General features: G+C 40.0%; 1 protein-coding gene across 3 annotated transcripts in view; it reads left to right on the top strand.

Annotated features, from left to right (window-relative positions):
• The first annotated feature begins 325 nt into the window (after positions 1–325).
• The window catches only part of AVL9 (AVL9 cell migration associated), a 51,485-nt gene continuing 27,128 nt past the window's right edge, over positions 326–24,682 (top strand). For 2 of the 3 annotated variants that reach the window (XM_084786997.1, XM_084786995.1), the window contains exons 1-9: positions 326–693; positions 10,209–10,329; positions 11,651–11,736; positions 13,204–13,275; positions 16,277–16,366; positions 17,638–17,704; positions 18,716–18,756; positions 19,624–19,662; positions 24,206–24,275. In XM_084786997.1, the coding sequence (XP_084643123.1) occupies positions 601–693; positions 10,209–10,329; positions 11,651–11,736; positions 13,204–13,275; positions 16,277–16,366; positions 17,638–17,704; positions 18,716–18,756; positions 19,624–19,662; positions 24,206–24,275 (679 nt within the window). In that variant the 5' untranslated portion in view covers positions 326–600. Of the gene's footprint in view, positions 694–713; positions 893–10,208; positions 10,330–11,650; positions 11,737–13,203; positions 13,276–16,276; positions 16,367–17,637; positions 17,705–18,715; positions 18,757–19,623; positions 19,663–24,205; positions 24,276–24,682 lie in introns of those variants that run through there. The other variant, XM_084786996.1, reaches the window with a different exon arrangement.

Here is a 24,682-nt window from a genome sequence, read left to right as displayed (position 1 = left end):
ATTTGAAACACAGATTTAAGAAGGAAGTGATTTGACTAAGAACACAGGGAGAAAGGAGCATGTGTAACCTTTAGGCACAGATGCTCCCTGGCCTCTTCTCTACCACTGCAGAGAGTCCCTGTGGTCTGCAGTTATCCTGCCCGGCCCCGCCCTGCCTGCCCGGGTACCGCCCCGCTGGTCCTGTCGACCACGCCTTCGTCCAGGGGCCTATTCCGGTAGTCCTACCCCTTGGCAGGCCACGCCCCCTGTCGTACAGCTCCGCCCCCGCCCCGCCTTCTCTCCCTCTAGTTCCGCCTCCTGGCCTGACCCCGCCCATGCCGCTTTAGACCCCGCCCCGTACGGGTGCCTCCGGGTCCCGCCCCGCCTTGCCGGAGGCAGCAGTAGCGTCAGGTGACAGCCCGGAAGCTGCGGAAGCGGATGAAACAGACTGGCCGAGGCCCCGTGGGGGCTTCGCGGAGGTGAGGGAACTGGTCGGCGGCCCCGAGCCCGTGGCGCAGCACACATGCGGCGCTCGGGCTGACATCTGAAGGGCGCCGCTCTGGGTCCTGCGGCCCGGCCTCGGCGTTTGGAGTCGCGGTGCGGGCCCTGCCGCGGAAGCCCATGGAGAAGGCTGGGCGTGAAGGGGACGGCGCCCCCTGTGGGCCTGTGCTGCACATCGTGGTGGTCGGCTTTCACCATAAGAAGGGCTGCCAGGTGAGGACCGGCCTTCCGCGCCTACCCGGTGCCTCGCGGCCTCCCGTGCGGCGTGCCCCTGAGAATTGCATGACGAGCAGCGGGGTTTCGAGTTTAAAGAGTGACGGTCGCGCTTTCTGTTCCCATGTCAGTCTCCGCTGGGTGTCTGCCCATAAAGGAAATCTTGAGGAAAAACTCGGCGTTTGAACGCCAGGATGTGGTGAGCTGTGGGTTTCCACGCGAGCGTTCAAGTAGGCTGACGCACTCGTAGGCGCCGCTCGGGAGAATCAGCTTCCTTTGTTTATCTCTTGCAAGCCTTAGCATCTGTAGTTTAGGGTTGGCGATCGGCCCCGCCCCCCTCCCCCTCTCTTTGTGCCATTTAAGATTTGATCCTGTCCAGAGCTATTCTTTTGATTAGGCTGACCCTCCAAATGAATTGTAATAAAGAAAAATGTTATTTGCCAAGCAGATAGTGCAAATGGAACCAGCTTCTTAGCTGGCTCCTCAACCCACAGTCTGAAAGGAGCATTTGCTTTGTGTTGAAGGCAGAGGAGCAAAATAGAACAGGGTTGTTCACTCTGAACAAACACTGGAAGGCAATGATGTCATAATGTGCTAGTGGATGTATATTGAATACTTAAGGTGTTGAAAAAAACCGTGACTACTAATTGATAAGGAAGCATTTTTTTTTCCTTTCACAGAGAATATAACATTAGAAGACTTACTGACAGAAGTTCAGTTCGTTAGAAAATAACAAAAGTAATGAAGACAGTGAAGAGGTGTGTGTGTGTGTGTGTGTGTGTGTGTGTGTGTGTGTGGACTGTTACTTCAGGCCAGGTGTGTTGGTACATTGCACATCCCAGCAAAGGGGAGGCCGAGGCAAGAGGATTATCTTAAGTTGGACAGGTTCTTAGACCCTGTCTCAAAAAAGAGACCTTAAGATACTATATTCCTTGATATTATATTCCCTTATCTCTGATTAGAAAGATATAGAATAACACTAAAGAGAAAGTAGCATTATTGTGTGTGATACTAAGTTGGGGTTTTTGTTTTGTTTTGTTTTTTGTTTTTAGTATTTCACCACTGTAGCTTTTGAACTAACTACTTGCTTTATAAGATTAAGAATAAAACCACACACACACACACACACACAAAAGAATAAAACCACAAAATGACAAAAATCTTACTGAAAAAAAGAAAGATTGCTGCGATCATACTATCAGCAGTAGTAACCATGCTTCCTGTGCTGTGTGCTCATGTGTGTATGGTAGTAGAGTCATTCTGGGTAAAGACCGATGTGATACACTGAATGGAACTCTGGAAAAGAAAATGTCAGTATTGATAGGAGATAGAATCTCCTAATTCTTGCTATCATTTGAAACTCAACATTCATTATGTTTTCTGCCTTTTGCTGGTTTTATCGATGCTATATATCTATACAGCAAGCAGTATGTAGTGCTGCATAAAGATTAGAGAACAGTGAACTCATTATAAAAAGCAAAGAGATAAGAGCACCCTGCGTGTTATGTCATTTCTTTGTTTTGGCTTTTGGTTTCAGCACACAAGTAAAAGTGACTCCTTTTGTAAACTAAGTTCTGTGAGAAGTCAGGAGGCCTGTATAACATTACTCCAAGACCAGCAAATCCAAATAGCTCCCTAGCTTGTCCTCCTTAGCTTTTTTGCCAGGCAATATATAATTGCAATGGAATAAAAAGATCCTAGTTGAGGGTGTAGTGGAAACACAGTACTAAGAACCTAATCCTGGACTGGAGGAATGTGGCTTAGTGATAGAGTGCTTGCCTAGTGGCACAGCACCCTGAGTTCAGGGTGGACCTCTGAGTTCAAGGCCAGGCTGATCTACAGACTAAGTTGCAGAACAACCAGGGCTACAAAATAGAGAGACACTATTTTAAAACAAGAATAAAGATTTATTTGCTGCCATGCTCTGCTTTTTTTTTGTCATGAATGAATACTTAATTACATAATTTCTTTACCTCTTCCAATTCCTCTTGTGTCGCTTCCTCTCATCATTTCATCTTTGTTATTGCTACACACATGTAAGCATGTGTGCATGGGAGTCAGTATACACACACACACACACACACACACACACACAAACATAATCTGCTGAGTCTATTTAGTGTTCCTGGTATGTAAATGTTTAGAGTTGACCAGTTGGAGTGGATAACCATAGGGACTTGTCCCTGCAGTAGATTGAGATTCCATCTCTCAGTTCTGTTTCCTGTTGTTCTTCATCTTGGGATGGGGGCTTGTGAGATTTCTTCCCATCTGCTTGGCCATATCTATTGTTGTGTAGGTCTTGTGAAGGCAACCATATTGCTGAGATTTCATGTATGCAGCTTACCTGTTATATGCAGACAATACTGTCTCACACATGTCCTTGTCGTCAAACTCTTAGAATCTTTCCACCCTCTTCCACCATGTTCCCCGGGCATTAGGTGTAGGAATTGTGTTGTAGATATATCAGCTGAGGTTGGGTATGTTATGGTCAATTTTTGATCAGTTGTGGATTTCTTTACAAAAAAAAAAAAAGCTTCTTGGAGGAGAGCAATACTTAGTAGGCTGGGCCAACCCACAAATAAGATTGCCAAAATCTTTTGATAAATAATCAAGTATGTATCAGTCAAGTTCTTTGATTTTGTTCATAGTTTTCAATTTTTAAACATTCAATAGAAAACAATTATTTTCCAAACCTTAATTTGTGTGTGTGTGTGTGTGTGTGTGTGTGTGTGTGTGTGTGTGTGTGAGTGTGTGTGATGTGTGTGGAATGGGGACATTGCCCACATGTGGAAGTCAGAAGACAGTTTTGTGGTGTCAATTCTCTCCTTCAACATTGACTTGAATTTATGTCTTCCTGCTTGCATTGTCAGGCTGCAGGCAGCTTTACCCACTAGGCCATCTCACCACCCTAAATTTTTGCTTTTGGCCTCTTTGCTGATAGAGCTCCTCGTCTGTTTATGTAGCTAGCAACTTTAGTTCTTGAGTAAACTTTTTAACAAACTGTGTTTCTTTTCATTATTCTTTGACAGTATCATACAAGTATGTAATGTCTGTATGTCATTTTCATCCCCTATTTGTCTCCTCCACTCCTGCGGAACCCTTTCTTCTCAACAACTCTTCCTTCTATTTTTAAGCTTGTTTGTTTATTTGTTGTTGGGTATGACCAACTGCTCAAGCATGGTTGGGGAAGTTATTTGCTGGAACATGGGCAGCTTAATGGCTATACCACTAAAGAAAACAATCCCCCAGCAACTATAACTGCAAATAGCTACTCAAAGATGGGTGGGGCCTTGTGAGCCTCTCCCCATGACTCTAGTTCTTGTTTTGTTTTGATTTGGTTATCAAGACAGGCTTTCTCTGTGTAGCCGTATCTGTGTGTCCTGGAACTCGCTCTGTACACCAGGCTGGCCTCGAACTCAGAGATCCACACTATATTTCTTCCCCCACCCCCAAGATTTATTTGTTTGTTTTTTGTTTGTTTTGTGGGTATGTGTGTATATCTGAGTGTATATGTGTTGACCATATGCATGCAGGTGCCTGTGGAATCCAGAAGAGAGTTAGCTTTCCTGGAGTGGGAGTTACAGAGTTGTGAGCTGCTAATGCTGGAAATGGAACCTGAGCTCTTTGCAAGAGCAGCAAGTGCTCTAAGCAGCTATCTCTCTAACCCCACTCTACACTTCTGGGAGAAGAAAAAGCAGAATTGAAAGACAGTTGGAAATTTGCCAGGAAAGTTGGGGTTTCCTCTTATGGGCTTTTAGACTGCTAATAAAACAAATTAGAAATTGATTCAAAAGTAAGTTTAAAGAACATTAGGAGCACAGCCAGGGCTACACAGAGAAACCCTGTCTTGAGAAACCAAAACAAACAACAACAACGAAACCAAAAAGCCCAGCATCAATAAGCTATAAGTTTTGGCAGGTGTCAGGGAATGGAGATGGAGAAGAAGTAGAGAGAAAGTTAGCCCTTGTATTTTAACTAAATTCAATTTTATTTTGTATATGCGTGGAAGTTTTGCTTTCCTTTTGCGATCAAGAGTCACAGGCAACTAATGGTTGCTTAGAGAGGGAGAGTCTGTGTTCTCAGGAACAAGCCCCAATACTCTTCCAAGTACTGGGCCCTGAGCACATATATATCAGCAAGACATATAAATAGGTTGGTCATATGTATATGTATGTGAGCATGTGTGTGTTAATAATAAAGACAAAGCCTGTGTAGGCTTTGAACTTTTTCAAACCTACTTTATTTAGGGTTCTTTAATGCTTATAACTCCCTTCCAACCCACCTAACTTAGATATGAGAGAAAAGAAGTAAGTGGTAATAGAAGTAGACTCACTTCCTTGGAGCCATTCCACTCTTCGTAGTCAGGATTCCAGCAGACCCATTAAACAGCAAGCCAGCAACCCAGCAAAGGTTACTGCGGCTGGAACCCGGAGCAGCAAACAGAACCTCGAAGCATTCTCTGGAGAAGTTCTCTCTAGGAGTGAATTGAAGCAGAGCGATGAACAGCTAAACAATAAGAAGCAGTGCCAGAACCAAAGCCAAGCCTCATACACACACACACACACACACACACACACACACACACACACTCACTCACTCCCTTCCTCCCTCCCTCCCTCCCTCCCATAGTACATACTGGGATGTTTATCAATTAGCAAAGACCATGCCCCAGCAAGAGGTGGTTCCTCATCTTCTGGACAAACATCACCTGTTCTCTCTCACAAGTCTGTTTCACACCCCACACTTGGGATCAAACAGAAAACATACTTACATCAACTACAACCCTGAGAGGGAAGGACATGGGAGGAACTAGAGTGGAGAGAAAAGATTAAAATTATGTGATTACAGTACACATGCGTGACTTTGTTTTTTGTTTGTTTGTTTGTTTGTTTTTAAGAGCTGGGCATGGTGGCACAAGACTTTAATTCCAGCACTTGGGAGGAACAGGCAGATGGATCTTGAGATAAAGGCCAGTCTGTTCTACATAGTGAGTTCCAGGCCAGCTAAGACTACATAGTAAGACCCTTTCTCAAAGATGAATAAATAATAGTTTTAATAAATGGCAATCTGACAATTAGAGTTTATATACTGGAACAGATAAAAGTCTGGGATTTATAACCTGCAAATTTACTATAGAAATACATACATAAATTATTTCATGTCAAATAGCCTTAATTTCAAGCAACTTTCTTAAAGGAAACAACTTGGAAATAGTTCTCTCCCTGCCCTGTTGGGGGGGTCCTGGAGATTTAAACCCAGGTCATAGGTTTGATGCCTTTGATCCTCTGAGCCATTTTATAGGTCCTGAAAGTCCTGAAAGCCCTGCCTTTGGAACTAAAGTCCAAGAAACCAGGATGGTTCAGCTCTGGCAGTCAGCAAACAGCTATAAATGGGAGGGGAGGAGTCTGCATAGAAAGTGAAAAGGCCCAGAGAGTCTGAGCAGGTGTGCTTAGGGTTTTATACTGTATCCAAGGAGGAAGTAGAAAGGTAGAAAAGGAAAAGTTACACCGATCGGGTTAGAACTCAGAAAAGCTGGCCGACTTATTAGTGCTGCTTGATGGAAGGGCTGTAAGCTGCTTTGCAATGGGGCTTCTGGGAGATGAGTCCATGATCTCATTAAGGGGATCATTTTTCCCATCTCCATAGCATGCCTTCAGGTGAACCAGGTGTTCTAAGGAACAGTCTTCTGGCCAGGTGATTGACAGACCAGGCACACAAGCGAAGGTTAGAAGACTGCTTGGGGAGTCAGGTCTCTCCTTCCACTACATGAACTTCAGGGATTGAAATTAAGTTTTCAGGATTGGCTGCAGGTACCATTGCCTGTGGAGCCATTTCACTGGTTCTGGATTAATTCTTAAGAGACAATAGTATATAATGTTCTAATTTTGGAGCATATCAGAGTGCCATGTCTCCACCTAGGACCAGAGGCATAATTTAGATTCCATTATTTTGACCCAGAGAAAGTAGCTTTCCCTTAATGGGCCTCAACATAGCCTTCACCTTTTCATTTATTATTTTAAACCCTAAGGAGTGGCAGTTGAGATGTTTCCTGTTAGGTAGCTAGATAGGAATTAACAGTCTTGGAGGCCACTGAGGATGGATCCCTCCCTTGTGCTCAGCTTTGAGCCCCACCTCCTGTTTCTTTTGTGACCACTAGAAAAAGGGACCCACATGGTGTACTTACGTACATGCAGGCAAAACACCTGTACACGTAAAGTAAGAAGGAAAAAATTATTCCTTGTGATTTAGAGCATCACTATTGTTTCCACTGTTTAAAAGTCAGCCAGTGTTGTCTTCTTTCTTGCCATTACCACTTCATTATAAATTTGTAAAATAATTGGAATCAGGGTAGTTCTGCCACACAGATTGGTTATTTAAAGAGAGATATGTGAAAGTTTCTTGGCTTAGCTTTATCCTTTAGGGGGATATTAAATATCTCCTTCACACTCGGATGTGTTAGTGCCTTATCCTATCTTTTGATCCCTAAATTTCACTTAGATTTTGATCCATAAACTTCTAATACTTACTAGTAGATCATAATCAGTGTTTTTTTTTAATCTTTGGAAGCTTATTGTATATGTTTGATCTCAGATTCTTACCTGTTCTTAAGACTTATTATTAACTACCTTGAGTTTACATCAAACCCCATAGTTGAAGGGCTTGATTCCATAAGACTTATTATTATCTAGATGTCCTTCAACTGAAGAATGGATAAAGAAAATGTGGTATATTTACATAGTGAAATACTACTCAGCTATTCAAAACAAAGAAGTCTTGAAATTTTCAGGAAATGGATGGAACTAGAAAAAAAAATCATCCTGAGTGAGGTAACCGAGGTCCAAAAAGACATGCATGTTATGTACTCACTTATAAGTGGATATTAGCTATAAAGTACAGGATAATCGTACCACAGCCCACAGATCCAAAGAAGCTAAGTTACAAGGAGGCCAAAGGGAGGATGCTAAATTTCACTCAGAAAGGGAAAATAAAATAGGCATTGGAGGTGGGGCAGGAGAAGGGATGGGGAGGGGTCAGGGGTACGGATTAGAGTAAGGAGGCAGGGCACTGGGTGAGAGAATGCAAGTTGGAACTGGAGGCATCTCTAGGGTTTGCCAGAAACATGGAATAGGGGAGGCCCCCGGAAGTCTGTGGGGGTCACCCTAGTTGAGACTTCTTCCTAGTAGCAGGGAATCTGGAGCCTGAAGTGGCCACATCTTGTAAACCAGACAGGACTTCCGGTAGAGGGATAAAGACACCAATCCACTACAAAACCTTTGACCCAAAATATATCCTGCCTATAAAATGTGCAGGGACAAAGATGGAGCAGCAATTGAGGGAATAGCCAACTAAACACTGGCCCTACTTGAGACCAGTGCCATGAAAGAGAACCAGTCCCTGATACTATTAATGTTACTCTGCTATGCTTATAGAGAGCAGCCTAGCACAACTCCTCTGGGAGGCTTTACCCAGCACCCGATGGAAACAGATGCAGAGACCCACAGCCAAACATTAGACAGAGCTCAGGGAGTTCTGTGCAAGAGTTGGGGGAATGATTGAGGAAGCCGGAGGGGTCAAGGACATCACAAGAAAACCTACAGAGTCAACCAACCCTGGCCCGTGGGATCTTACAGAAACTGGACCACCAACCAAAGATCATACATGGACTGGTCCCAGGCCCCCTGCACATCTGTAGCACCTTGGTCTTCATGCAAACCCCCCAACAACTGGTGGGGTGGCCCTATCTGACTCAGATGCCTCCCTTTGGAACCCCTTCCCCTAACTGGGCTGCCTTGTCTGGCTTCAGTGGGAGAGGATGCACCTAGTCCTGTAGGGACTTAACGTTCCATAGTGGGTTGGCACCCATGGGGGACCTCCCCCTTTTCTGAGGAGTGTGAGAGGGGAGGATCAGGAGAGGGGTGTGCAGGGGGTAGGACTGGAAGGAGAGAAGGGAGGCTCAATCAGGACGTAAAGTGAACAAATAATATTTTAAAAACAAAAACATAAGACTTACTAGAAATGTCAGTTACAGGGGCCAAGGTTCCAGGCCACCTGAACTTCTGTTCAACTTTCCCAACAACCCTCAACTCTAGGATAGCTAGGTGAAGAGAGTGGTACATAAAACAGAGTATGACCAATAGACAGGGAACATTCATCCCTCCCTGCATCTTCATCTACTTAGCAACTCAGGAGCTCTCCTAACCCCACTGATAAGGGATTTAAAGGTGTCATTACATAGGCGCGATTGATTAACACATTGGCCATCAAGGCATGGTCTTTCTGGTAACCAGCCCTTATCCTAAAGATAGCTTTAAAATAAGCTCGGATGTATTAAGACCTATTGCAAATAAGTTATGACTCAGAAGTTCCAAGGGTTTTAGTATCTTTGTAGGAACCAGTAGTATTTTTATTTGATAACAATAGCTCGTTTATCTGCTGAATGTTTCTTCACTACTTTTCACTCCTTTGAATGCTTACTATATATAACATACATATATATCATATAACATACACATATATGATTAGTATTAAACACTGTACTGTTTTTATATACTTTTACTCTTTTAATTCTTCTAGGGATACAGCAAAGGAAGTTCCTTTTTGTAGTGAGGAAACACATCCCAGAGATTAAGAACACTCTTAGCATCCCATAATATGTAGCTGAGCTCAGTCAGGTACTCTTGTTTTCTTAGCTGGTGTGATGGATGGGTCCGCTGCCCAGTGTGATGAGAAGTTCAATCAACTCCCAGCTCCAAGAAAGGCCCCCTGGTACACCGTCCAGGAATTTGGATTTCCACCTTCCTAAGTTTGCTCTAGATGTTTCACCTCATGTAAAGTTAAGGTTCTGCTAATTGTAGCTGCATAGAAAATGCTTAAAACCACCTCACCTATCAGATCCATAGCTTATGGCTTTACCATCTGTTTCAGGATTCTATTCTAAACCTAAAATAACAAGAGGATTGACTAAACAAACAAATAGTACCATGTAGCTATTAAAATTGTGTGTGTCCATGTAGAAAGGAGGTAAACTGGTTTGAAATTGATTAGCAAATTCAACTAATTTTCAAGTACAAATATCTATTGGTAATAACTGTACCACCAGGAAACAAGAATTCTAAAACTGCCAACATAAAGCAGGCAGGTTGCAGTTTATGAAAGAGTTGTGTTTCCAAAGTTATTTACAGCTATTTAAAGTGTGGACCACATTTTCCCATAAAAACTGTTACAAACACTGTGAACCCAAGTCATCCTAGCATAGCCTTAATTTCTCTTAACAGAATTCTTGAGTATATGTAGCGTCTAACCTCTACTTAAGCATGCTTATGAGTAGACATCTCTCTGAGTTACAGTTAGACCCTTTAAAGCAGCTGGAGTTGTCTATAAACCTTCCTATCTTTCTCCACTTCTGCGCATGAGTTTGCTGATGGCGTCATTCGGGACTCAAGAGAATTGCTGTTTTTTATCAGCATAAAATCCTTCCTTTGATGCCATTTGGCTAACATTCTTTTCCATTTTAGGTTGAATTCTCTTACCCACCACTGATTCCAGGAGATGGACATGACAGCCACACCTTACCTGAGGAATGGAAGTATTTGCCTTTCCTTGCCTTACCAGATGGGGCACATAACTATCAGGAAGGTATGTTGTCAAATAGTAGACCAATTACGAGGTGCAATTTTGGAATTCTTTCAAGAACAGTCTTGACTACTTTGGTAACTGAAAGCCTTTGGACCTTTGTGATTATTTATAAGATGTCTGTGTGGTGTTTGGAGGTGAGGCCTGCATAAGAGAAGCTTCAGGGAGTGCTGGGCCTATTTCCATGATCAGTGACCCCTTGGCTCCCCTCCTGCCCAGATCTCCCAAGCATAGCCAGAGCAGGACAGCTGCCATGGGGGCATGCCTTCAATTATGTCACGCTTGAGACTCTACTCAGCGGCAGAAATGAAGAGTTGCCTGCACTAACTACACATGGATTGGAAAACTATAGTTTCAGACTTATAAGGTCATCCTCTAGTCCTACAATGCCTGGTTACAGTTGAGATTGTCTCTCTGACTCTGTAGCCGTGGCTACACGCTGTACTTGCGGAGGTGCCTGCTTACATGAGAGTGTTTGTGTCTTCAGAGAAGAGCTGGTGATATTTTCACTGAGTCTTCTCCCACCATATGAGAGTGCTTTGCCACACTTAATGAAGGACTATTTTACTTTGATTAAACCAGGTCAAACACAATTTGCTACTTGTTTTCCTAATTCATTATTTAATATTTCCCTTATAAAATAAATCAAATATTACCATGAAGCTTAAAATAGGTTTTATTACAGGATTTATAACCTCAGAAATATGTTTCTTCCTAACTTTTTTTTATTATGGATGCTTTCAACCTGGTGGAAAAGTTAAATTAAGATTATATGGAATATTTTGCAAGTTTCTTTTATGTTCATGTGTATGTTCAGTTTTGACTACTTTTTATTTTAAAGGTCATTTGGAATTATAACAGACGTTTGTCTTCTAAATAGTTAAGTACATGCACCCTCTAAGAATATTCCCCGGCATCTGGTTGTATTATCACAGCTAAAAGATTTAACAGTTGTTCCATAATATCATATCACATCCAGTCCATGTTCAAATTTCCCCACTTTTTCCCAAAATTGTTTGAATCCACTCAAGATTTGCATGTTGCCATCAGTTTCTATGACTTGACTTTCCTTTAGCTGGAACAGTCCCTTGTATATTTCTATAATTGTACAGTCTATTTGACCTGTTATCTTTGACATTCTTAGGTTCTGTGACAGACATGTGCTTTAAGGACTGGAAAAAGTCTGATGCTAGAAATAAGTATCACATGGTTCCTGGATGTCATCATTTTTGTGTTAATGACTACATTAAGACTTCACATTTGATTGTTCAGTAGTGAGTAATTAACATCACTATTTATATTTTTCTGTGTATCTATCTCTTAGATACTGTGTTTTTTCACTTGCCACCCAGAAATGGAAATGGAGCCACAGTATATGGTATCTCTTGCTATCGACAAATTGAAGCCAAGGTATGGTATTTGGTGATGAGCAATATCAGGAAAAGCTCCTCAAAGCCATTCTTAGGTGTTGGTCATTTGGGGAATCACAGTCTTCACCTCTCATGTGGTACATGTGTGCCTGGGAGGCGAAGAGAGTGTGTGGAGTCCCATAGAACTAGAGTGATAGGTCAATGTGAGCCACCTGATGTGGGTTCTGGAAACAGAACTGGGGTCCTCTGCTGAAGCAGTGTGCCTTCCTAACTGCTGAGCCATTGTTTCAGGTCCTAGTTTTTAGATTTTTGAGGAACTTCCATACTGATTTCTATAAAGGCTCTAACAATCTGCACCTTTACTACCAGTTAGTAAGGATTCTTATTCTTCAATATAAGAACCAGCATTTGTTATGATTTGTTTGTTTTTTGTCATGCATTATTTTATTAGCAAATTTAAATTTACATATGAGAACTAACGAAAGATAGAAGGCATAAAAATCACAGTAAAAAAATAAATAATAAAAACAAAATAAAATTAAAAATCACAGTAAAAATTAAATTCAGTAGCAGTAGTTAAATGTATAGAAATGTACAAAAAATTTTACAGCATTTTCAGTAGCATTACTAATGAAAATAGGAAATACATCCAGAGTTGAATTTATTGCTCATCAGTGCCTAACAAACATTTGTGGTGGCCTTCTTTGTCTCTCCTGACTAGTTTTAAAGTCTACTTTAACATCTATGAATCTACCAATATTAGTTTTTTGAAGACGCCCATTTGTTTGGTAGATTGATTTCTATCCTTGTGACTCTCAGTTTTTGGATGTCTTACAGGTATGTTTTTTAGGAGACAGCAGAATTGTTTTTTAATCCAGTCAGTTTTTGTTGGTTGGGTCTCACTGATGGTTAGTCTGGTGTGTGCCTTGTACATAGAGTGCTTTGTATCAGCCTGTAGACTGTGGGAGAGCAGGAACTGTCCCTTCACTGTCCTACCTAGTGTCTAGCCTCTGACACTCAGTGCAGGAAATGTCCCTTCACTGTCCTACCTAGTGTCTAGCCTCTGACACTCAGTGCAGGAACTGTCCCTTCACTGTTCTACCTAGTGTCTAGCCTCTGACGCTCAGTGCAGGAACTGTCCCTTCACTGTCCTACCTAGTGTCTAGCCTCTGACACTCAGTGCAGGAACTGTCCCTTCACTGTTCTACCTAGTGTCTAGCCTCTGACGCTCAGTGCAGGAACTGTCCCTTCACTGTCCTACCTAGTGTCTAGCCTCTGACACTCAGTGCAGGAACTGTCCCTTCACTGTCCTACCTAGTGTCTAGCCTCTGACACTCAGTGCAAGGCTGCTAGGTACTGGTTCAACTAGCATATCTGAGGTTCACTGTGATGTTCTTTAATTTAACGGAATGCAAGACTTATTTTTATTTGTTATGTTCATATAGAAAACTCTTTTGTAAATCCTGCCATGATGTATTTCTAATAAATAACTCTTTGCTCATACTAGGCATTAAAAGTAAGGCAAGCCGACATCACCAGAGAGACTGTTCAGAAAAGTGTCTGTGTCTTGAGCAAGCTGGTAAGAGACCTAGTAACTTACTTCCACATAAACATTCAAGGCTGAACCTTTTTACAGTATGAACTGTGTGAGAACAAAGACTTGCTAGCATTGGTCAGGGGCTTCCTGATAGGCGCTCGTGTCCTCTGCTTCCAGCAGTTTGCTCTCATTTGAACTCACTGAAGACTCTAAGATGAGAAAGTTGACATTTGACCCAAATGATGTAGCTGTTATATTTTATTTATCTATTTTTGCTTGTTCCCAAAACCTTGCGTAAGTGCTATTTTAATAACTTAAATATATCACAGTTGCTCCAGTTTTATTGATATATAGAAATTCATGACTATTGCAGTGAATAAATTTAGCCTTGCTATGTACTTTACATTTCAGAATGTTTGAAAAAGCCAGTGACATGGTAAAACTGTACTAAAACAATATTTTAGACTTGTGTTTCTTCTTGGTGCGTAGTTTTCAAGTTGACATTAACAATTACACATTTATATATGTATTTTATTTTTTAAATTGTACTGTTAGAATGGGGAGAGGAGTACATGCCACAGTGCACAGATGGAAGTCAGAGAACAACTTTGTTGGGGGGTCACTTTTCTCCCTCTGCCTTTGTGCAGGTTCCAGGGATCAAACTCAGATCATCGTGGTTGAATCAAGTTACAAGTACCTGTATCAGCTGGACCAATGCCATGGCCCTATTTTAACATCATTTTGTTTTAAAGACAGGGTCTCGTATGGCCCAGTTTGGCCTGGAACTTTTTATATAAGCTAAGATCTTGAAGTCCTGATCCTTCTGCTTCCACTTCTAGAATTACATGTTTGTATGATCACACTTATTTTTATTTGCTTTTTAAAAAGAAAACAAGTGACTAGGGCATTTATCATATGCAAGTCCTAGTATTGATCCCCAGCACCATGAAGGAAGAATTGGGGTGAGAGGTCAGAGGGGAAGGAAGGAAAATACAAAATACAGTCATGTTTTTGGTTTTGTAGCCTCAATTGAATAATTTACAATATTTCATGTCCATGATAATGAATGAGATAGTGACTTCTTTGTATCAAATGCCTAATTCTACAGTAAAATTTAGTCCCTTTCCCCCAAATCTTCATTGTAGGGAATAGTCTATATCAGTATCATATTATCTATATTTTATGATTATTATCTTAGCCATTCAATAGTTGTTCCAAACAAAAATTGAGAATGTTTTACTGATCCAATTACCAGATATATGTAGGTTTCGTCTGATTATTTCTTGGGTACTTATCTAATTACCTTATCCACAGGCTGTTTAAATGCTATATGTATATCCAGATATGGTGGCACACACTTTGAATGTCAGTATTTGAAACAGAGGCAAGCAGATCTCTTTGAGTTTAAGTGCTCTCTGATCTGTATAATGATTTCAGGCAACCAGAGTTACATAACGTGACCCTGTCTCAAAACAAACAAAAAGCTTTATAGAATGTAAGTCAAGATTTGCAAGATAGCATTTACTTGGGATATTATAGCCAAAAAGAACAAGAGGAGAAAGAAGAGGAAAAGAGAATGGAGAAATGGTAGAGAGAAACTTTGAATAGTAATAATTTTTAATAATATATAATATACATTTTCTTCTTGCATAGGCAAACAGGGTCTCACAATTGTTCCTCTGGCAGGCCTTGAACTCACAGAGCTCCTTAATCCACCTGCCTCTGCCTCGTATGTACCGTCATGTCATGTCATGTCATATCATATCATATATCATAATAACTCTAATCATAATTTATAATAATAGCACACATTTTTAGAAGGATAGCCTGAATAATATACCTCAGTTAATTTGTATACAAGGCCAGTTAACCAGAATAATATCACATGTGTAAGTACATAACCTGATGAGAGGCTTCCTGCTGGGAATAAAGGCATGTGCCACTATGCCAGGGCAAACTCTACCTACCTTGCCCCCTAAAACAGGGTTTCTCTGTGTAGCCTTGGCTGTCCTGAGATTTTAGGTGTGCACTACCTCACCCAGCTCAGGTATTAATTCTTAATTTTATATAGCATTGTCATTTTTATTTTCCTATCAATGTTGAGATATTTTTGCTAGTCTCATTTTACAAACAGATATAGTTTAAAGTATCAATATCTAATTCTCATATGTGATACTACTAAAGATAAAAATAGGGTAAAAATCCAGTTTTGTCTATATCTAAAACAAACTGAGGATTGAGAACAGCTTACTTAATCAGAAAAACCCAGTTGTTCATAGTGTATTATAATGGATATAAAAATGTAATGATGCTGTACTTAATGAATAATTATCATATTCACAAGGATGAGGACTAGTTTAGTATTAATTAGTTGCATTCAACTAATTGATGAGTTAGTTGACACATAAATGAGAAAATGTCTCAAAAATGTAAATAAAAGGGTGGATATGATCCATCTTGGGTAGAAGAAATAAGGAATCGCTTTATTCAAGTATACAAAATAATACGGTATAGAGCATAGACTAGATACTCTCACCCTCCAGAGAAAACAGGAGAGGATGTGAGTTTTAAATCAAATCATGAGTGTTCAGCTTCGGGTAAGAACCACACCATTTAAGGATGATTAAATGTTACCACAACAGAATGAAATCCACTAGCTCTTGACATTCTTGCTATGTGTCAAAGACTGTTAAGCTCTTTATCTATTATTTAGTCCTTAACACAGCCATAGAAGTTGAACATTTTGTGTACAGGGTCAGCCTGCTGAGGAGGTATGGAAAGGTTAAGGGCCCTTAATTAAGCAGCTGAAAGGTGGCGCTGGGCCCAGAGTCTGGGCCTGACTCACAGTCTTGCCAAAATAGCTTCCACTTGCTGCCAAAGAGTGAGGATAGGCGCTATCACAGCCTCTGGTTCTGAATGTGGGCCCTGCACTTGGTAGTTACTAACTCTCTTCCCTAATATCTTCAAATTAAAACCTATATGGATTTGTTTGTTGCTCTTCTTTACTATGATCAACCTAATGATGATTTCTCTTTTTCTTTAGCCTCTTTATGGCTTACTTCAAGCAAAACTTCAACTCATTACACATGCATATTTTGAAGAAAAAGATTTTTCCCAAATTTCCATTCTAAAGGTAACTAATTTCTGTACAGATGTGTTTGGCAGATGGTAGCTTGTTGTAGAAAATAAAAATTGGCTATTAAAGTTTATTACTAAATCCCTATAATTATTACAGCGGTTATTATTAACCTGCTACCATGTTAATAAAAGACACAGACACTTGATAGAATTTTAAGTATGCCTTATTTCACCTAGGGCTGGGCAAATATTACCCCCTAAGCTACCATGTTAGCTCTCAGCTCCACATCCTATGCCATTTGCTTTACTCATTCCTATCTGGGCTGCGTCCCATCCAGTAGTCCCATAAATACTGCACATGCTTTCTGTTTGAGCTGTTTTTGTCCAACACCACCTCAGAGTGTAAGACTGTCATCAGGAGAGTCTATTCCGGCAAGCATCAAATGAGAGAGACAGAGACTGGGTAGATGCAAAAGCTAGAGGTTTATTGTTCCAGCACGCTGGGGTCCACCTGCACACAGGAGTCAAGCGACCCCGAACAGAAGAATTTTAGGGTTTTTATATTCTTAGGCTGGGCAGATTTTGGTCACAGTTCCTGGAGGGGTAGGATAGGTGAGGCTGTGGAAACTTCACAGTTTCCTAAGGCAGGTTGGGTGGAGACTGAGTCTCCAGGGAAATTGTTTTATCTCAGCTAATTGCTCCAGTGGAGATTCTGCAAACTGCTAGCAGGTCTAGTTTATGGCAGTGTGTGGTCATTCCCGGAACGCAGGAAGAAGTAAAGTCACCTGGAGACAAGTTATCATACAGAGCATGGTATTAAATGCAGAACATAAATTACATGTAAGATATGGCATTAATTTTGCCCCTATAAGAGTAAATTTCTTCCAGCCATGTGGTTCTCTCCATGCTAACCTATGGCTGTCCCACTTCCCCTTTTCCCATACCTGTCCCTGGAACCTTGGCTAATTTATTTCTGCCCTGCCCTGGTGTGTAGACCTTTTATTTAGCCAATCAGGGATAAATTTAGAGGCAAGGTTACAGTATTACTTGGGGTACCACTGTTAAAGCTCTGAAATGGAGCGAAAAAGACTGAATATCCTGAATAGCTTTTTGTGCAGTTTGCTTAGATACTCTCCTGATATTGTTCATGTCTACAAGAGAGGCAGTGAGTTGAGTGCTGGGAACTAGCAGGTTTCAGACACCATGGTTGCTTACTTTCATTGGTGCCAGAATAATCTACATAGCCCTTTTCTGATCATTGTATTTCTGGGAGCTTAGTGTCTAAAGTGACAGTGAAAGGTTCTGAACTCGGTCTGCATTCCACAGGAGCTCTATGAGCATATGAACAGTTCCTTGGGAGGGGCCTCATTAGAAGGATCGCAGGTGTATCTTGGTAAGTAACTTGCAGGTCAGAGGCTATGTCCTCAAGTTGTCTGTTGCTGAAACTGAGTTGCGTGTAACTCTTCATGATCAGAACTGTTAAGCCTATGTGCAATTCATTGAATACTTAAATGTTCACACAGTTTTTGTATGGGCTCTAAGCTGTTAAGTTTGCTGCTTTCCTAAATACCCTCTTAGCCAGCATTCATACTGAGATGGATCATTATTTTATACTGGTAGTGATATTTACAGGTATTTCCCAGGTGAGTGTCAGCTCTTTAGAAAATACTAGCCTTCTGTCCATTAATGCTGATCTGTTCAATTCCCAACAGAAAAAAAAGGAGGACAGGATACTGTTTAGCTCTTAACTGAGATTCTTCAACTTGGGGAATTGTTAAATGTACACTATTTTGAAAACTCAAAAAAAAAATCCATTGTTAGCTGTGAAAGTCAATAAATACTCTTTTATGATAAAAAGTTGTAATGATGTGGTGATTTGTGTTTCCTGGGTTTCCATTTCAATGTAAGGTAGCCAAGTTGTGGTTTACTAGTACAGTCTTAGAAAGTTTTCTCCTTTACTGTGGTGATTGGAAAACACTGTGATTCAGAAATAATAGTATATGTAATGAAGCGGCCAGAAGTCACATTTAGATGGCTGACTGCCGCTATGGTATGAGCTTTCTGATATGTAAACATGTGGTTTCTATGTGTAGAATAGAAGAAGCGTTAGACCCAGTATCTAAAACTGTGTCCACTAATTGTGTATAGATATAAGTGTATTATATCACAGCTAAAAAAATTTAAAAGCCATATTTGAAGTGCTCAGTGACTACATGACTAATGTGCCTAACAAGGCATATTTTAAACATTTTCATCTTTGGGAAAGAGTCTATTAGATAGTGCTCTTTCTGAGTTATATGTATTTCACCCGATATTGCGTAAATGTTTGCACATGTGCATATTCTCATTTGCTCTTTTAAATGTTCTCTTCCTTTCACATTTAGCTCTCCTGTTTACATTGTAGGTCTGTCTCCTCGAGATCTTGTCCTTCATTTTCGACACAAGGTGTGATCAATATCCTTCAACTTGTGGTGTCCTGAAGTGGGAGAGGCTGTTCTTATGTTCCTTTGCCTACAACTTCAGTGGGCAGCATCCCAATCAGCTGACGGCATAATTGTGGTTTTGCTCTTCTGAGACAGCTTCTTAACTATACACAAAGCTGGAGGATCAGGAGTATTTGTGTGGTAAAAGTCTGGGAGTACCTCTTGCTCAGTAGGGTTTGCTTTTGATTTCTTTATTCTGCAGTCTTTGTAACTTCACTTAGTATGGGTGGAAAGAAATGTGTTTCCCTGAAAGTGGAACATGTTTCTACATAAGTTACTATTTTTCTTTTGTTGTGGTTTTTGGTGCTTGAGGATCTTTATTATTAAAGCATAAGTTATTGAGGACATACACACATTAGTCACTTACTAAACCGTTATTTAATATCCTTGTAAATCATGCTTCTCAGATTAGTCTTGAACTCACTGTGTAGCTAAGGGTGACCTTGAATTTCTGGTCCTCCTACCTCTACTGAGTGCTAAGATTGCAAGTATGGGCCACCATACCTCCCTTACATGGTTCTGGGATTCTGAACACCAGCTGTTCTGTTCACCAGCTGAGCCACTTTCCAGCCTCAAATCTCAGCTTTAAAGCAGAAATAATACTACCCTTTCTTAAAAAAGACTATTTCAATTACAGGTTAAATGACTCATTTTTAGAGGACATAGGTAATGCTTAATTTCTTGGCTCAGGTTCATGGTTTCTCATGTATCTTAAGTACTGTAATTATTTAATATCATATAACATGATTATATTTGAGAAAAGAAAATAGCAAATGATTAATATACCCGAGTTCTTGCTTTAACACAGCATTTCTTTTTCTTTCTGCAGGTCTTGATCCTGTTTAAGCTAATTCTTCTTGAAAAAAAGGTGAGATATAGAAGGATAAAAAGAACACGTGTTTTATCTTTTACATTTTTACATATTATGTATTATGGAAATTAATTAAGTATTAAGACATTTCATCTTGTGTGCTCTTTTTGGAGGCAGTTTGATAGTATATTCAATTACACTTTCACCATAAGAAGTTTGAACTAACTTAAATAGAAAAGGAAGTACGTTGGTTCACTCATCCTTCAGGGTTGATGGTTGAGTTGGTGCTTCCAGGTGTCTCATTATTGTCCCACTAGTTTTACTCAGAGCTGATCTCCCTTGTATACAGTAAACTGACAACAGTAATTTAGCTGTTTGCTTCCTTAGACATAATACTGCTTCCCAAACTATTGAATATGAATTTGTCCCTTCAATTCATTTGGGCCTATCAGGTCACATGCCCACTAAATTCAGAACTGTTAACAGAAGTCTGCCTACACTAATTGCCTTAAATTTGTGTTCTAGATCACTCTGTGTTGTGGTCATAGTAGCCCTCAGGTGTATGAGCTAGGCCTCATAGCCAATTCTAGCTGACCACTTTCTTTTACAGAAGTCTGTTTATAAGACATGTTGTTTGCATGTATGTGTGTCTTTGTGTCTTTGTGTGGGTATGTGCATGTGCAAACAGGTACCTACAGAAGGCAAAAACAGGATATCAGATACTCTGTGGTTATGGTTACACGGTACCTAAAGTGGGTGCTAGGAACTGAACTCAGGTCTTTTGCAAGAGCCGCAGGTATTCTTAACTGTTGACCCCATGATAAGAGTTTTATGGGAAAACAGGCAGACCTACTACTTGCTTATTGTTTGTAGCTGTTTTCACCCTGTAGGAGCAGAGTTGAGTAGCTTTGAGTGAAAAAGTTTGCTGAAATTCTGGTTTAGACTAATCAGAAGCTAGCCTTGAAGTACAACCAGTTTTATATCCCTTATGAGTGGTATTTAGTATAACTAAGGTAGAAGGGATGTTGAGGGACCAGCCATGCAAGATGTTCATTATAGTTCATTACTTTAAACCAATTAATTGTTCCTTTGCCCCAATACATTCTCCCATTGGGGTTTTATTTTTTCAGAATTAATCTGAGTTGAATGCAAAACTACCTGAAAGAGTCCATCACAGAATCATTTAAAATGAGTTATAAATTATTAGCTAACTGTTTTGTATGTTGCATGTAACTCCAAACAATAAAAAATGCCAACTACTTTTTATTGTCAAGATGTCTCATGGCACATTAGATTAAAAGTTACCCAACTATCAAGGCTGTGATCCAGTTTTAAAATGTCTTTTTTCTCTACTGACTATGAATGCTTTGCCTGTATGTGTGTATGTACTACATATGGGCCTGGTGCCCTCAGAGGCCAGAGAAGGCATCAGATCCCCTGCAACTGGAGTCACATACATATGGATACATATGGTTGTGAACTGCTGTGTGCATGCTGGGAACTGAACCTCTGTCATCTGCAAAAGCAGTGAGTGTTCTTAATCATTGAGCCGTTTCTCCAGTTCCTGTGATTCCATTTCATAAGCAAATACAGATCCACTAAAACAAGTCTGGATAACAGTATCTACAGTTTATTTTCAAGTTTCCCTAGATATTATAATTTCCTTTTCTTTCTTTTTTCCTCTTTTGGACAGGATCTCTAATGTAGCTGAGACTGTTTGAAAAGTTATAATCCCCCTCTAAATACTGGGAGTACAGCATACATTACCACTTCTAGCTATAATAATGTCCTTGATAGCGGATTTCTTTTTCTTTCAACCTTAACTTTTTTAAAAATTTAATGTGCATTGGTGTTCAGTCTGCATGTATGTCTGTGCGAAGGTATCATATCTTGGAGTTGACATTTGTGAGCCGCCAAGTGGGTGCTGGGAATTGAACCCAGGTCCTCTGGAAGAGCAGTCTAAACTTCTGAGCCATCTCTCCATCCCCTGAACCTTAAATTTTTAATTCAGTTTGTCCAGAAATATTATAATTATAATACATTATATGAAGTAGAGGGTCTTTTGTTTTTGTTTGTTTGTTTTTTGTCACTGGAAGTGTTTCATTATGGGGACTTAGGAGAGTGGATTTTTATTTTAAATAGAATATTAGGTGTTGGAGAAATAGCTCAGTAAGTGAAGTTCAGATCTTCAGCATCCATGTAATGCTCCTGTAGTCTCTGCACCGGAGAAGTAGAGATCAAGATCTCTGTGAGTTGCTGACTAACCCATTTAGCCAGTCCTTGAGCTCCAGATTCAGTGTGAGTTTTGTCTCAAAATAAGGTGGAGAAGCAGTTGGCAAAGATACCTGATGTGTCACTCCAGCCTCCACACATTTAGATGTGTGCATGAACACCTGCAAATATCAACACAAAATAGAGATTCATAGGCATAGGGCCTAGAGGTGATGACTCAGCAGTTAAGAGCACTGACAGTTGTTCCAAAGTCACCAGGTTTGATTCCGAGTACTCACGTGGTAGCTCTTAACCATCTATAACTAGTACCAGGGTATCTGATGTCCTCTTCTAGCCTTTCTGTGAGCACCAGCCACCCGCATTGTTCACAGACATACATGCAGGCACACATACACATATAAAATATTTTTTTTCATTCTGGTCATCTATAAAATTAAAATAAAATAAAATAAAAAAGAAACCCTGACATAGTATCACAGGGTTGTAACCTCAGCTCTTAAGAGGCTCAGGCAGTAGAATTGTGGCAGGATTCAGACCAGCCTGGGCCACATAGTAACTACCTGGCACTCACACTGTAAATTTTATTTCTGTTGCACTTCAGGCTTTGCATTTATTTCTCTGATATCTCTGGCCTATCCCATCAGTCTCCTAGTACTTGATCTTTTATAAAAATTGCAGTTTTAAAGAATGGTAAGGAGCTGAGCTTTCAGTGTGTTTAATAGAAAGATAAATAAACAAGAGTGTCTCTATTAACATTACAGATAAACTGTCCAGGCAATTGTTCTTTCCCATCTAGGAATGACTCAAAAATCCTATATTACATTTCTAGCTCCCTCTAGTTTCAAATTATTCTATCAGGAGACCTCGTGGCATAATGGTAGCACACGTAACTCCAAATCAAATTGTATCATTGTCACCTCATATTTTTTATTCATTTTTAAAAGATCTACTTTATTTTTAATTGGCTGACTATATGTGTTTCTATGTAAGCATCTATACTTATGAGTAAAAGTACACTCAGAGTCCAGAAGAGCTTTGGATTCCCTGATGGAATTATAAGCATTTGTAAGTCACCTGATGTGGGTGTTGGGAACTTAACTCAGCTCCTCTGCTAAAATAGTGAGTGTGCTTTCTTAATCACTGCGCCATCTTCCCAGTCCTACCTCTTTCCCCCTTTTTAAGTTTCATGGCATTGACACTATTTAAATTATCTATGAATATATGTCTGTGTGGGTGTATGTTCACTTATATGCAGATATGAGCATCAGTGCCTGCATGCTGAGGCTAGCAGAGAGTATTGGATAGTCTCATCTATCAACCAGCCTATTCATTTTGAGTCAGGATCTCTCTTAACATGGGACTTGTATTCTTCAGCCATACAAGAACCCAGCAAGCCTCAGCAATCCCTTAGGCTCTATCTGCCTCAGAGATGGAATTACAAGCTTGTAAAGGGTGCTGCCCAGCATGTTACCTGGGCATTGGAACCTCAACTCTAGTCCTCATGATGGGCACTTTTTAAAAATATGAAGTGCTTCATGAATTCGCACATCATCTTTGCAAGGGGCCATGCTTTATCTTCTTTGTATAGTTCCAATTTTAGTATCTGTGGTGTTGGAGTGAGTGCAATTGGCACTTTTTAAAAGAATCTAGCCAAGTGTTACACAATTAAAATGTGTGATTGTTATCGTGTGGTTAGTTTCAGTTAAACATTTTTATCAAGGTGCTAGATCAGTGACAATGTGACCTCAGAATATGACACAACTGTACTGTTCATTTGGTTAAGGTGACAGACTACCTTTACCAATAATTTGTAGAACAATAAATCTAACATGTTGTGAATAGTCTGTTGCCCAACAATCTACCATGGTAATTTAGTGTCTATTGGCAGTACTTTTTAAATTACATTTATTTTTTATTTATTGAAACACTGTTATAAAGAACTTGAACATTTTTAAAAATCATGAAATTTACCAGGCCCAACGTCTAGTTAATTCAGTATGAATATTGTGTGTGTGTGTGTGTGTGTGTGTGTGTGTGTGTGTGTGTTTGCATTCACACAGTGACCACAGCATATGTGTAAAGGTCAGAGAACAACTTTTGAAGGTAGTTTTTCTCCAGATTAAACAGGTCATCCAGTTTGGCAGGCACTTTTATCCTTTGAAACATCACTAGACCTCATTGGCAAATTTTACCTGAATTGTGGTGGGTGGGAAAGCTGATTTTGTTGTTCTTCTTGTTTTAAATTATGGATTTTGTTTTGTTTTGTTTTGTTTTTTAAGTGTTACTCATATGCGAAGAATCCTTTCCTTATATATTAGTACAGTTTTGTGTGAATTTTCTAATTTTATTTCATTTAAATCCATTTCAGGTTCTTTTTTACATTTCTCCAGTGAATAGATTGGTGGGTGCACTAATGACTGTGTTATCCCTTTTTCCAGGTAAGAGGATAGTCATAGCTATTTTTGTTTAATGTTATTGGAATTTAGACTTTTTGTAATAAAGTATACAAAAATAAACTTATTAGGGTTAACATTTTCTGTTTTAATTTTTCTTTTGTCAATTTTTTTTTCCTTTAGCATGGAAATTTTTTTCCTTATTTTATTTTGATTTTTAACATTTATTGTGTGCAAGTCATGACACACTAGTGGTCAGAGGACAACCTGTGGGACTGTTCCTTCCTTCTGTGTGTGTCTGTTGTAGTTTTGAACTTAGGTGTGTAGGCTTGGCAGCAGGCACCCTTACCTACCTTACCTATCTGTCAGTTCCATCCCCCAACCTTTTTGTTTGTTTGTTTGTTTGTTTGTTTTTCGAGTTAAGGTTTCTCTGTATAGCCCTGGCTGTCCTG

Source organism: Acomys minous, assembly GCF_964271855.1.
Source record: "Acomys minous genome assembly, chromosome: 6".
NCBI classification, from domain to species: Eukaryota; Metazoa; Chordata; class Mammalia; order Rodentia; family Muridae; genus Acomys; species Acomys minous.
This window is presented reverse-complemented; position numbering and strand designations above follow the sequence as displayed.